The sequence below is a fragment of the Canis lupus genome, chromosome 1 (genome assembly GCF_003254725.2).
Source record: "Canis lupus dingo isolate Sandy chromosome 1, ASM325472v2, whole genome shotgun sequence".
Classification (NCBI taxonomy): domain Eukaryota; kingdom Metazoa; phylum Chordata; class Mammalia; order Carnivora; family Canidae; genus Canis; species Canis lupus.
Genome location: NC_064243.1, coordinates 88489030 through 88501355, shown reverse-complemented (window position 1 = coordinate 88501355; position 12326 = coordinate 88489030). Strand labels below are relative to the sequence as shown.

The 12326-nt window shown below is 41.0% G+C and overlaps 1 protein-coding gene across 5 annotated transcripts in view; it reads left to right on the top strand.

The window, feature by feature from the left end:
• PIP5K1B (phosphatidylinositol-4-phosphate 5-kinase type 1 beta) overlaps positions 1-11423 on the top strand; it is a 300641-nt gene extending 289218 nt beyond the window's left edge. For all 5 annotated transcript variants that reach the window (XM_025423372.3, XM_025423371.3, XM_025423373.3 and 2 more), the window contains one exon: positions 10687-11423. In XM_025423372.3, coding sequence (XP_025279157.1) covers positions 10687-10689 — 3 coding nt within the window. In that variant the 3' untranslated portion in view covers positions 10690-11423. The remainder of the gene's footprint in view (positions 1-10686) is intronic.
• The last annotated feature ends 903 nt before the right edge of the window (positions 11424-12326 follow it).

Here is a 12326-nt window from a genome sequence, read left to right as displayed (position 1 = left end):
TTGTAGATAAAAAAAGAAAATGATTTCTTGAGATGGACTCTATTCCTGGCAAAGATACTGTGAAGATTGTTGAGATGACAGCAAAGAATTTAAACTATTACACAAACTTAGTTGACAGAGCAGCAGCAGGGTTTTGGAGGATTGACTACAATTTTGAAAGTTCTGCTGTGGTTAAAATGCTCTCCAGCAGCACCACATCCTACAGAGAAATGATTCGTGAAAGGAAGAGCCTATCAGTGCAACAAACTTTATTGTTGTCCTGTTTTAAGAAATTGCCACAGCCAGCCTGATCAGTCAGCAGCCATCAACATCAAGGCAAGACCCTCCACCAGCAAAGAGATTACAATTCGCTGAAAGTTAAGATGATGGGGATCCCTGGGTGGCGCAGCAGTTTGGCGCCTGCCTTTGGCCCAGGGCGCGATCCTGGAGACCCAGGATCGAATCCCACATCGGGCTCCCGGTGCATGGAGCCTGCTTCTCCCTCTGCCTGTGTCTCTGCCTCTCTCTCTCTCTCTCTGAGTGACTATCATAAATAAATAAATAAATAAATAAAAAAGAAAGTTAAGATGATGGATGGTTGGCATTTTCTTAGCAATCATGTATTTTTTTAATATATTTTAAGATGCTATTTATTTATTCATGAGAGAGACACAGAGAGAGAGGCAGAGACACAGGCAGAGGGAGAAACAGGCTCCATGCAGGGAGCCCGATGTGGGACTCAATCCGGGGACTCCAGGATCATACCCTGGGCTAAAGACAGGCACTAAACCACTGAGCCACCCAGGCATCCCATCAATTGCATATTTTTTAGTTAAGGTATGTTCATTGTTCTTTAGACATAGTCCTGTTGCACACTTAACAGACTAAGTGTAGTGTAAACATAACTTTTATAGGCATGCAAAACCAGAACATTCATCTGACTGTTTCAATATTCACCTCATTGTGGTAATCTGGAACCAACCCACAACATCTCCAAAGTATGCCTGTCATCTATCTGCTGGTTGGTATGGAACTCTTTGATAGGGCATTTAATGGTTGGCAGGAGGCCTGGCACTCCCTGGGCTTCCAACACCTCAGATTTCAACAGACATCCTGCCAGATTGGGCACAACATGGTAGTTCTCATCCAAACTCGATATACACTTCAAGGACATTCCAGATTTCACACACTGCCTCACAGGTTCTTGGTTAAACACCTACAGTCCTGGTTTTTCACCTCTATTTTTTTTTTTCCCTAAGTGTCAAGGTAGGCAGTTTGGATCCTAGCTTCTCTAAGGTTCCTTCTATCTATGAAATGCCATAGCAGTGTGTGATTTGACCTATTCATGTGCTGTGTCCTCATTTCTGTAGCAGTAGCCCAAACACTCATTTCACTTCCAAGAAAATGGTGAGCTTTTGTATTCCTGCAGCTACTAGTCTAAGAAAAATCCCCCCTCCAATCGATCTTCAAGTGATTGTGCCTTGTGATGTAACTCCCAGCATGAGGTAGATAGGAATACAGTAAAATGTAAATATAGAGCGTTAGCTAAAAAAGAAAAAAGACTCAAACCTCCCCCAGAGTCCTACTGTGGCTGTTTTGTGTTTGAAATTCAGAGTTCTGAGAAATCAATCTGGTGAACCCAGATTGAGAGATGGAGAAATGGAGAGGACTCCAGAGTCAAGGAGATGAGGTTAGGATGAGGCATGGTGAAACCTTTATGGTATGTATGTAGTGATGCTGTGTGTTTGGGCTACAATGAGTACAATGAGGCAGGACTAGTTGCTGTCCTCTCATGGCTACAGAAGGACCATCAGCCAGAAGGAGGAGAATAAATAATAAAAAGGAGGGGATCCCTGGGTGGCTCAGTGGTTTAGTGCCTGCCTTTAGCCCAGGGCATAATCCTGGAGTCCCGGGATTGAGTTCTGCATCAGGCTCCCTGCTGCTTTGAGCCTGCTTCTCCCTCTGTGTCTCTGCCTCTGTGTGTGTGTGTGTGTGTGTCTCATGAATGAATGAATGAAATAAAAGGAAACAGAGCAGGGCTGAGGTAAACAGAATTCAGAAATTGCTGATAGAAATGGGGGCTTAGTGTAGAAAAAGGGAATAGGGAAAGATTGTTATCTATGTTAACCTGGAAAGAAAAGAAAAATCAATGCCTTCCTCTCATGAATAGTAGATGAGAATTTCAATCTGAAACCAAAATGAAGATGCATTTGAATACCATGCAGGGAAAGATCCTACTTCCATGGGGCCCCTGGCCTATACCTAAGGTAGATGTAGTTAAAAAAGCACATCACCCCAAGGGCTCACAGAACTTGGGGACTTCATGGACCACTTATTGAGTAATGTTCATATTGACCAACCTGACAGTTATGAAGCTCTGCCTAGAATGGGGCCACCACATTCCAACTCTTACAAAATTTTATTGACTAAATACGTTTTTAAAATATAAGTTAAGGGATCCCTGGGTGGCGCAGCAGTTTGGCGCCTGCCTTTGGCCCAGGGCGCGATCCTGGAGACCCGGGATCGAATCCCACGTCGGGCTCCCGGTGCATGGAGCCTGCTTCTCCCTCTCTCTCTGTGTGTGACTATCATAAATAAATAAAAAATTAAAAAAATAAAATGTAAGTTAAGACACTTAAAATAACAGTAAGTACATACCTATCAATAATTACTCTGGAGCATTTAGATGATTTAATCAAAAAACATGATCTAGCAGAATGCATGAAGAATCAAGACCCATCTAGATGCTGCCCACAAAACACTCACTTCAGACCTAAAGATACATGTAGACTGAAAGCAAAGGGATGGGAAAATTATGTTCCATGCAGATGCAAGTGGGGGGTGGGGGAGAGCCAAGATAGCAATACTTAAAGAAAATAGACTTTAAAAAGAAAGACTGTAGGGACACCTGGGTGGCTCAGTCAGTTGAGCATTGGACTCTTGATTTCAGCTTAGGTCATGATCTCAGGGTGGTGAAATCGAGTCCCATATCGGGCTCTGCACTCAGTGGGGAGTCTGCTTGGATTCCTTCTCTCCTTCTGCCCCTCCCCGTGCTCACACATGCTCTCTCAAAAAAAAAAAATTTAGGGGATCCCTGGGTGGCTCAGCGGTTTAGCACCTGCCTTTGGTCCAGAGTGCGATCCTGGAGACCCAGGATCGAGTCCCACATTGGGCTCCTGGTGCATGAAGCCTGTTTCTCCCTCTGCCTATGTCTTTGCCTCTTTCTCTGTGACTATCATAAAAAAAAAAAAAATTATATATATATATATGGATTAATCTGACAAAATAATGTAACAATTGTAAGTATCTATGCACCCAACATTGGAATACCTAGGTATATAAAGCAAATATTGGGATCCCTGGGTGGCGCAGCGGTTTGGCGCCTGCCTTTGGCCCAGGGCGCGATCCTGGAGACCCAGGATCGAATCCCACATCGGGCTCCCGGTGCATGGAGCCTGCTTCTCCCTCTGCCTGTGTCTCTGCCTCTCTCTCTCTCTGTAACTATCATAAATAAATAAAAAATTAAAAAAAAAATAAATAAATAAAGCAAATATTAACATATAGGAGAAATTACAGTAATACATTAATAGTAGGGGACTTTAACACCCCCCACACACACACTTATATCAATGGATAGATTACCCAAGCAGAAAATCAGTGTGAAAACAGTGTCTTTAAACAACACATTAGACTTTGGGGCTTCTGGATAGCTCAGTCCATTAAGTATCTGCCTTTAGCTCAGGTCATGATCTCAGTGTCCTGAGATCGAGCTGCATGTTAAGCCTGCATTAAGCTCCCTGCTCAGCAAGGAATTTGCTTTTCCCTCGCCTGGTTCATGCTTGCTTGTGCACACGCTTGCTTGCTCTCTCTCTCTCTCTCTCTCAAATAAATAAAATCTTTTTTAAAAACCACACATACTAGACCAGATGGACCTAATATATATATGGAACTTTCCACATAAAACCTACTGAATACACATTCTTTTCAAATGCACATGGAACATTCTCCAGGACATATCACATGGTAGGCCACAAAATCAGTCTCAATAAATTTAAAAAGACTGAAATCGGGCAGCCGGGGTGGCTCAGCACCACCTTCAGCCCAGGGCCTGATCCTGGAGACCTGGGATTGAGTCCCACATCAGGCTCCCTGCATGGAGCCTGCTTCTCCCTCTGCCTGTGCCTCTGCCTCTTTCGAATAAATAAGTAAAATCTTAAAAAAATAAAAATAAAAAATAAAATAAATAAAAAGACTGAAATCATATCATGCATCTTTTCCAATAAGATGAAAGTAGTTAAAAAAAAAGATGAAAGTAGTTATGAATCAAAAGGGGAAGAAATGGGGAAAAAAACAAACATGGAGGTTAAACACCATGCTACTAAATAACCAATGGGTCAACAAAGAAATCAGAAAAATACATGGAAACAAAAGAAACTAAACAACAGTCCAAAATCTTTGGGACACAGCTAAAGCATTTTTAAGAGGAAAATTTATACTGATACAAACCTTTCTTAAGAAAAAAATTAAAATGTTTTAAAAAACTAATCTAACCTTATACCTAAAGGAACTAGAAAAAAGAACAAACCAAGCCCAAGGTTAAAAGGAAGAAAAAAATGAACAAAGCAGAAATAAATGAGAGACTAAAAACACAAAAGAAAAGATGAATCCAAGAGCTGGTTCTTTGAGAAGATAAAACTGATGAAAAATTATATGCCAACAAATTGGATAACCTGGAAGAAACAAACAGATTTTTAGAAACAATCTTGCAAAACTGAATCAGGAAAGTAGTAGAAAATCTGAACAGACTGATTACCAGCAATGAAACCAAATTAAAAAAATAAAATAAAATAAACAAAAATGCAGGATCAGATGGCTTCATAGGCAAATTTACCAAACATTTTAAGAAAAGGTAATACTTACTCTCCTCAAACTATTCAAAAAAAAAAAAAAAAAAAAAGACAAGGAAGGAAAGCTTTTAAATACATTCTGCATGGCCAGCATTACCCTGATAACAAAACGAGAAAGATACTACAAAAAAAGAAAACTATAGGCCATTATTTGTGATTAACATACATGTAAATATCTTCAACAAAATATTAACAAACCACATCCAAGGATCATTAAAGGATCATTCACCATGATCAGGTGGGATTTATTCCTGGAATACAAGGATGGTTTGATTTATAAAATCAACATGATCCACGACATTAACAAAGGATAAAAATCATATCTCAGTAGATGCAGAAAAAAAAGCATTTCACAAAATTCAACATTATTCTTAATTAAAAATTCATTTTAGAGAGAACATACCTCAACAGAATAAAAGCCATATAGGAGAAACCCACAGCCAGCATCCTACTCGACAGTGAAAAACCAAGAGCTTTTCCTCTAACATTAGCAAAGGACAAGGAAGTCCACTCTGGCCAGTTTTATTCAGCATGGTACTGGAGATTGTAGCCACAGTAATCAGACAAGAAATTAAAGGCATCCAAATTGTTAAGAAATAAATAAAACTGTCACTATTTGCAGATGATACTATACACAGAAAACACTAAAGACTCCACCAAAAGAACTATGAGAACTAATAAGTGATGTCAGTGAAGTTGCAGGACACAAAATTAACACATAGAAATCAGTTGAGTTTCTAGACACTAATAACAAAGCACAAAGAGAAATTAATAACTATTTATAATTGCACAATTAATAAAATACCTAGGAATAAATTTAAGGAGTAAAAGATCTGTACTCTGCAAACTATATAACACTGATAAGAGAAATTGAAGATGACACAAATGGAAGTACAGTCCATGCTCATGGATTGGAAAAATATTGCTAAAATGTTCATACTACCCAAAGCAATCTACAAGTTCAGTGCAATCCCTATAAAAACACCAACAGCATTTTTCACAGAAGTAGGACAAATACTATTAAAATTTGTACTAAAAGTGAAAAGCAGAACAGCTGTAGGTTTTACATGTACTGTGATCACGAGGCTAACCAGAAGGTGGCTTCCTGCCACTGCCCAGCATCCTAAGAGAGGATCAGACCACATAGTGCTGACCCAAGGAAAGATCAAAATTTGAAGTAGAGCTTCTATGGAACGCTTACCACTTTCACACCATCAAAGTCGAAAAATCCTAAGTGAAACTATCCTAAGTTGGGGGCTGTCTGTACCTAAATAGTCTTTTACTTTTCATACCAGCTACTATCACACCTGTACCTTCAGGTCTCAGAATTTAAAGTATCATTTATTGGGGCACCTGGGTGGCTCAGCGGTTGAGCACCTGCCTTCGGCCCAGGGTGTGATCCCGGGGTCCTGGGATCGAGTCCTGCATTGGGCTCCCTGCAGGGGTCTGCTTCTCCCTCTGCCTGTGTGTCTGCCCCTCTGTGTGTCTCTCATGAATAAAATTTTAAAAATAAAATATCGTGTATTTTCAAAGCACCACATGCCCAGGCAGACACCCTGGCATTGGCGTGACAGATGACCGTGTGCATGCCTACACACAGCACTTCGGATGGCGACAGCTCAAACGACCCTCCGGCATCCCTTCTCTGAGATCTGGCTGAGTTCTCTTGCCAAAGCACCAGTTCCCATTTCTGCTTCTAAAGCCACAAGGCCGGGGTGATTGAATCCCAGGTCACCTCAGAAGTTGCTACTCTTTGGGGCAGTAATACCGTGAAGTCCATCTTGGTGTTGGGAGTTGGAGGGACTTGCATGCGTGCCACATTGTGAAGAATCGGGTCAAGGGCTTATCAGTTTCCTGAAGGAGAGTCGGCTGGTGCTTTGGTCTCTCAGGTGGTGGGTGATACAGTACTTGAGGGTTATAATTTGAAGGAAAATTATAGCAAGCCTTCTACTAAATAAGGGGATAATAAAATTGCTTTCTACAGACTTCTCAGTGCGGCCAGGCAGGGAGACACTGTGCTTTCAGATTCCACACAGACTTAAAGACCTGTCAGGCCACCTCATTTTATCATAGTTATAAATTAGCACAAAACAGACACTTTCATGTAACCAGTCATGTCATCCCAGGATTACATTATAACATGGATAGAGTGTTGGCAGTTCTTACCCTACTTAGACATTCCTGTACCCTGGAGGTGAGAGTGGATGTTAATATAAGTTTATAGAAACTTCTACAACATCCTCAGTTAAAAAAAAAAAAAAGTTACAAAGTGTGAATATAAAAGATTTTTTATGACCAGATATTGAAATGATTCATTATTTTTAATACTAAGGAGGGTATGTTTTATTATGTAAAGCCTCCTTTGGTTTTTTTACCAAATTATAAATTTAACCAATCTTGAGAAACACCCAAATGTTACTTTTTTTGTAATAATTTATATAGAGAGTATTTACAATATTCTGAGTTATTTGGGGATATAAATTTTTCAACGGTATTTAATAAAGTCCTGTGGTTGAAATAGACACTGACACAGCCCACCATGACTGCCCAAGTCCCCTCAACTGGCCACCATATATGGTACATGTTCTGGATGCTGGGTCTCCTGCCTCAGCTCCATCCAGAAGCTGGTCAGCATCAGCCCTCAGTGACAGCAACCACCCCTCCTTCACTGACTACTTTCTTTACTCTGGTTGGGAAACACTTCCACGGGGTGCCTGGGTGGCTCAGGGTGTGATCCCGGGGTCCTGGGATCAAGTCCCACATCAGGCTCTCTGCGGGGAGCCTGCTTCTCCCTCTGCCTATGTCTCTGCCTCTCTGTCTCTAATAAATAAATAAAATCAAAGAAAGGGGTGGGGGAGAAGGAGGAAGGAGGCAAGCAAGCAAAAACTTTCAGGTTGCAGCTGAACTTTCATGTATATGTTCCAGTTCTTGTCTTAGAGCCATTTAATGTTACCCATTGGTCTCAGCAGATAAGAAACTGGACTCATGTGCCTGGAGTAGGACATGTGGCTCAGGGTGCCTGATGGAAAAAGACTAGGAGGGGTGAAGCTTTTGCTGCTCTTCTGACTTCACACATTCTGATATTCTAATCCCACCCCCAGAATCATGGCCATCTGTGCCATAATTGTTGAGGACACGTGTCCTAGGACTAAACCCAACTCTTCCTTCCCCATATCCAGCCTTCAGATATTGGAAGACAACTTTTATGCCCCATCTCTAGACCAAAACACCCAGGTTTCCAACCATTTTCATGGGGTCTTGGGTTTGGAGCCCAAAGCTGGTGGGTCACCTCAGGCATGGATCTACTTGGGTCATGGTCTTGTCCAAGTTTAGCATTCGAACCCAGACACAGACCTCCACCTGTGATCTAGACAACAGAACAGAACTATCACCTTTCAGTTTTGGTTTTTAAGAAAGCAGGATTCAGGCCGCCTGGGTGGTACAGTCAGTTGAGTATCTGACTCTTGGTTTCAGCTCAAGTTGTGATCTCATGGTTATGAGATTGAACCGCACATGGGGCTCTGCACTTGGCACAGCCTAAGTCTCTCTTCTCCCCCTCCCCTCGGCACCCCCACCCCATGCTCACACTTTCTAAAATATTTTTTAAATATTTTATTTATTTATTTATGAGTGACACAGAGAGGCAGAGACACAGGCAGAGGGGAGAAGCAGGCTCCCTGCAGGGAGCCCAATGTGGGACTCGATCCCAGGACCCTGGGATCACGCCCTGAGCCGAAGGCAGATGCTCAACCACTGAGACACCCAGGTGTCCCTAAAATAAAATTTTTAAAAAACAAAAAAGCAAGGAGGATTCATAAAGCTGATTGGTAGAACCATATCACTTTATGTGGATTTTATGTCTCTGATTGATATGCACCACACAGAGTTATCAGACTGAGCCTGAATCAAGTCCACTTTGCAGACATCCGTCCTGAGAACGTGAGCAGCTTCTGCTTTGCTGCTACAGCTCAGGACACTGAACACTTGAGCTATTTCTGAAAGGTGATTTGAGTGGCAGTTTGAGAAATTGTACATTTAAGCAGGTAAAGCTTCCTGACTTAGATTAATAAGAAACAAAGTGGAAACTAATAAAAATTACAACTTTCATTAAGCTTAAATTACATGATAAAATACTCATTTTTAAGATTTTATTTATTTATTCATGAGAGACACACAGAGGGAGAGGCAGAGACACAGGCAGAGGGAGAAGCAGGCTCCCTGCAGGGAGCCCGACGTGGGACTCAATCCCAGGTCTCCAGGATCAGGCCCTGGGCTGAAGGCGGCACTAAACTGCTGAGCCACCCGGGCTGCCCAAATACTCATGTTTAAATAGAATCTTTGACATAGTCTCTTAATAATTTTCAATCATCTCAAACTTTTTAATTCACTTTTTCAGCCTCCAAATGAATGTGTTGGGCCACACAATCTCTATGATTCCAGCTCCAACCTTCCCAACTATTATTGTAAGGACACTTTCACCTGCCTGGCACAAAATGATACATATATAGTTTGTGTATACAGTGTATGTGTGTATACCCACACTCACATATATACACACACACTGTATTTCCCCAAAGTTTATCTCTTAAAACTGCCCTATAAAGTAGCATTCATCACTCCCATTTTACAGATAAAACAAGGTATAAAGAAAGTTAAGTAATTTGCCTAGCATCCTCTAGCTGGAATAATTAGGAAATCAATATTTAGTCCATCGTGTCTGCCTCTAAAACTGAACACCGTACTGCCTTCCCCATATGTAGTTCGGTCACAAATTGAATTAGCGGTCTCTAACCTTAAATGGTTACCATTTTAGGTTAAATATTTGCTGGACAGGGGCACCTGGCTGGCTCAGTCAGAAAAGCAGGTGACTCTTGATCTCGGGGTCATAAGTTCAAGCCCCACATTAAGTGTAGAGATTATAAGTAAATAAACTTAAAATATATATATATATTTGCAGTGGCAGCCTGGGTGGCTCAGTCGATTGAGCATCCAACTCTTGGTTTCAGCTTAGGTAGTCATCTCAGGGTCCTGGGATCGAGCCCCACATCTGGCTCCGAACTCAGCGTGGAGTCTAATTGGAATTCTCTCTCCTCCCTCTCATGCTCTTGTGATCTCTCTAAAATAAATCTTTAAAAAATGTATATTGGCTGGATATATGTTTTACTCCCCTGTCACAAGGACAGTGTTTGAAAATGAACACAACATTCATAAGTTCAAGGTGATGTTCAGGTGGTTCTGATTGACTTCAGGCCTGGTACGCCACAGCACATGCCCAAAGCCCTGTGCCCTTGAGGTCAGGAGTGTGCCTCAGCCAGCACTGCTTCCTTCTTTTTTTTTTTTTTTTTTAATTTTTATTTACTTATGATAGTCACAGAGAGAGAGAGAGAGGCAGAGACACAGGCAGAGGGAGAAGCAGGCTCCATGCACCGGGAGCTGGACGTGGGACTCGATCCCGGGTCTCCAGGATCGCGCCCTGGGCCAAAGGCAGGCGCCAAACCGCTGCGCCACCCAGGGATCCCTTCCTTCTGAGCCCTAGTGCAGCACTGTGATGGTGGAGGAACTCGATACACCTTGGTGTAATTACGGGCTGTAGGTCCACTAGAGAAGCCAGTGCTATGCTAATCATGGCAGAGAAACCCCAAGCCCGATGCACCACCCACTTCTATGTGCACATTTCCCAGGTACAAGGCATCAGGAGAAGTAATGAATCTGTGTTCCCATTCGTGAGGAGCAGTTATAAATCAATGCCAAAACTTAGTCTTACGGCTGCTTTCTTTCTTTTTTTCCCCTCTCTCCCCAGTGAGTGAAAATGGTGACCATGAAACATGAATACAGTTGTGGATAAGAAGTTTCTCCACTTCAGAATTACCCAGAGGAACTTGGCTGACCCCCACTGCACACAGAGTAATAATCAACTGGACTTAGGAGTTTGCAAGGTGTCAGGGGAGCCGTGGCCCATAGGCTGATCAGCAGATGTGATGGGAAAAATACCACACTATTCTATCATTTGCTGTTGCTTGCTCAACTGTGAAGAACTGCATGAGCTATATTTAAGCTGCTTTCTATACCATTGCCAATCACCATTTTGGACTTGGAAATGCTATTTTCCTATTGACATTTGCATTATTTCGTTTTGCATGCATCCAATGATTATACATAAGCAACATATGTAATCTGCTTATTTTTTAAAAATTCATCCATTAAAAATGATAAAGTATAAATTCTGCTCTTTTTTTGCAAAATTATAATCATAGCCCATGTCTTTAAAAGTTTAAATTGGTTTCATATAAAGATCAGTGTAATAGGTCTGCATATACTTTATAGAAAACTAGCTTCTATAAAGATTTTTTCACTGTTTACTAGTGAATTGAGAAAAGCAAAGCTATTTATAAAAGGCCTTATGTCGTGTACATACATTGTCTTTGAAATATTTGTGATTTAGTTTATTGCTTGTAAAAGAGAAATTATATAATTTATTTAGTAAATACTATTGTAAACTATAGTTTTATTGAGAGAAATAAAATATTTTGTTCTCAATTGTGATAGTACATTAATTCCACAATTAATGGTCTTTACGTTTCTTTGATTAATTAAAGAGAACCTTGATACTTCTCCATTTTTAGATATTCAGGGATCCTAAATAAACTGACTCTCATGAGAGATGGAGAGAAAATTCTCTGTACCCTAAGAAGATGCAGTAGCAGATTCTACTCAACTTGAGAGACTTTCCTAAATATCCTGGTGTATTAGTCAGCTTTCGCTATGTTATGCTGTGGTAACAAACAATCCCCAAATCTCTTCATAGGGAATCCAGAGCAGCCCTTGTCTAGGACATGCCCTTTGTATAGCAGGAAAAAAAAAAATGATAGTGGAAACTGGCAATGCGAACTCTTAAATCTTCTGCCTAGATGTGGCTTACAGAACTTCTGCTCATGTTTCACCAGCCAAAGGAAATGACATTGACAGGATAGATGTCAGAGGAGTGGGAAGTATACTTCTCACCAAGGAATTAACTCAGCAGAAAGGGGCAGTGAATATTTTAATCAGTTACTGCTTAAATCTACACAATCTCATTAGTGTCTCAAACAGCAAAGGCTTCAAAGGCTGCCTAATCATATAATGAGGAAAGAAAATCATTAGAAAGTAATATGTCCAAGACCACAGAAAGACATTCCTGATTAAGATGCTCAGTGTAAAATACTTCAAGTTCAAACAAGCAGATTCTTATAAGCAAACATGGTATTAACTTTTGTAAATGTAACCTAGAGCCAGGGTTACTCAGTGTAAGTAGTAATTTTGCCCATATAGTTGGTGCTGACAATCTGTCCTGGGTTGGAATTTCAACAGGGAATTCTTATGAAATAGCCTACCGAGGATTCTTTGCCACTCTTGCCCTAGTATTCATAGATGCTAACAAATACTCTCACCACAGGGGTCTAC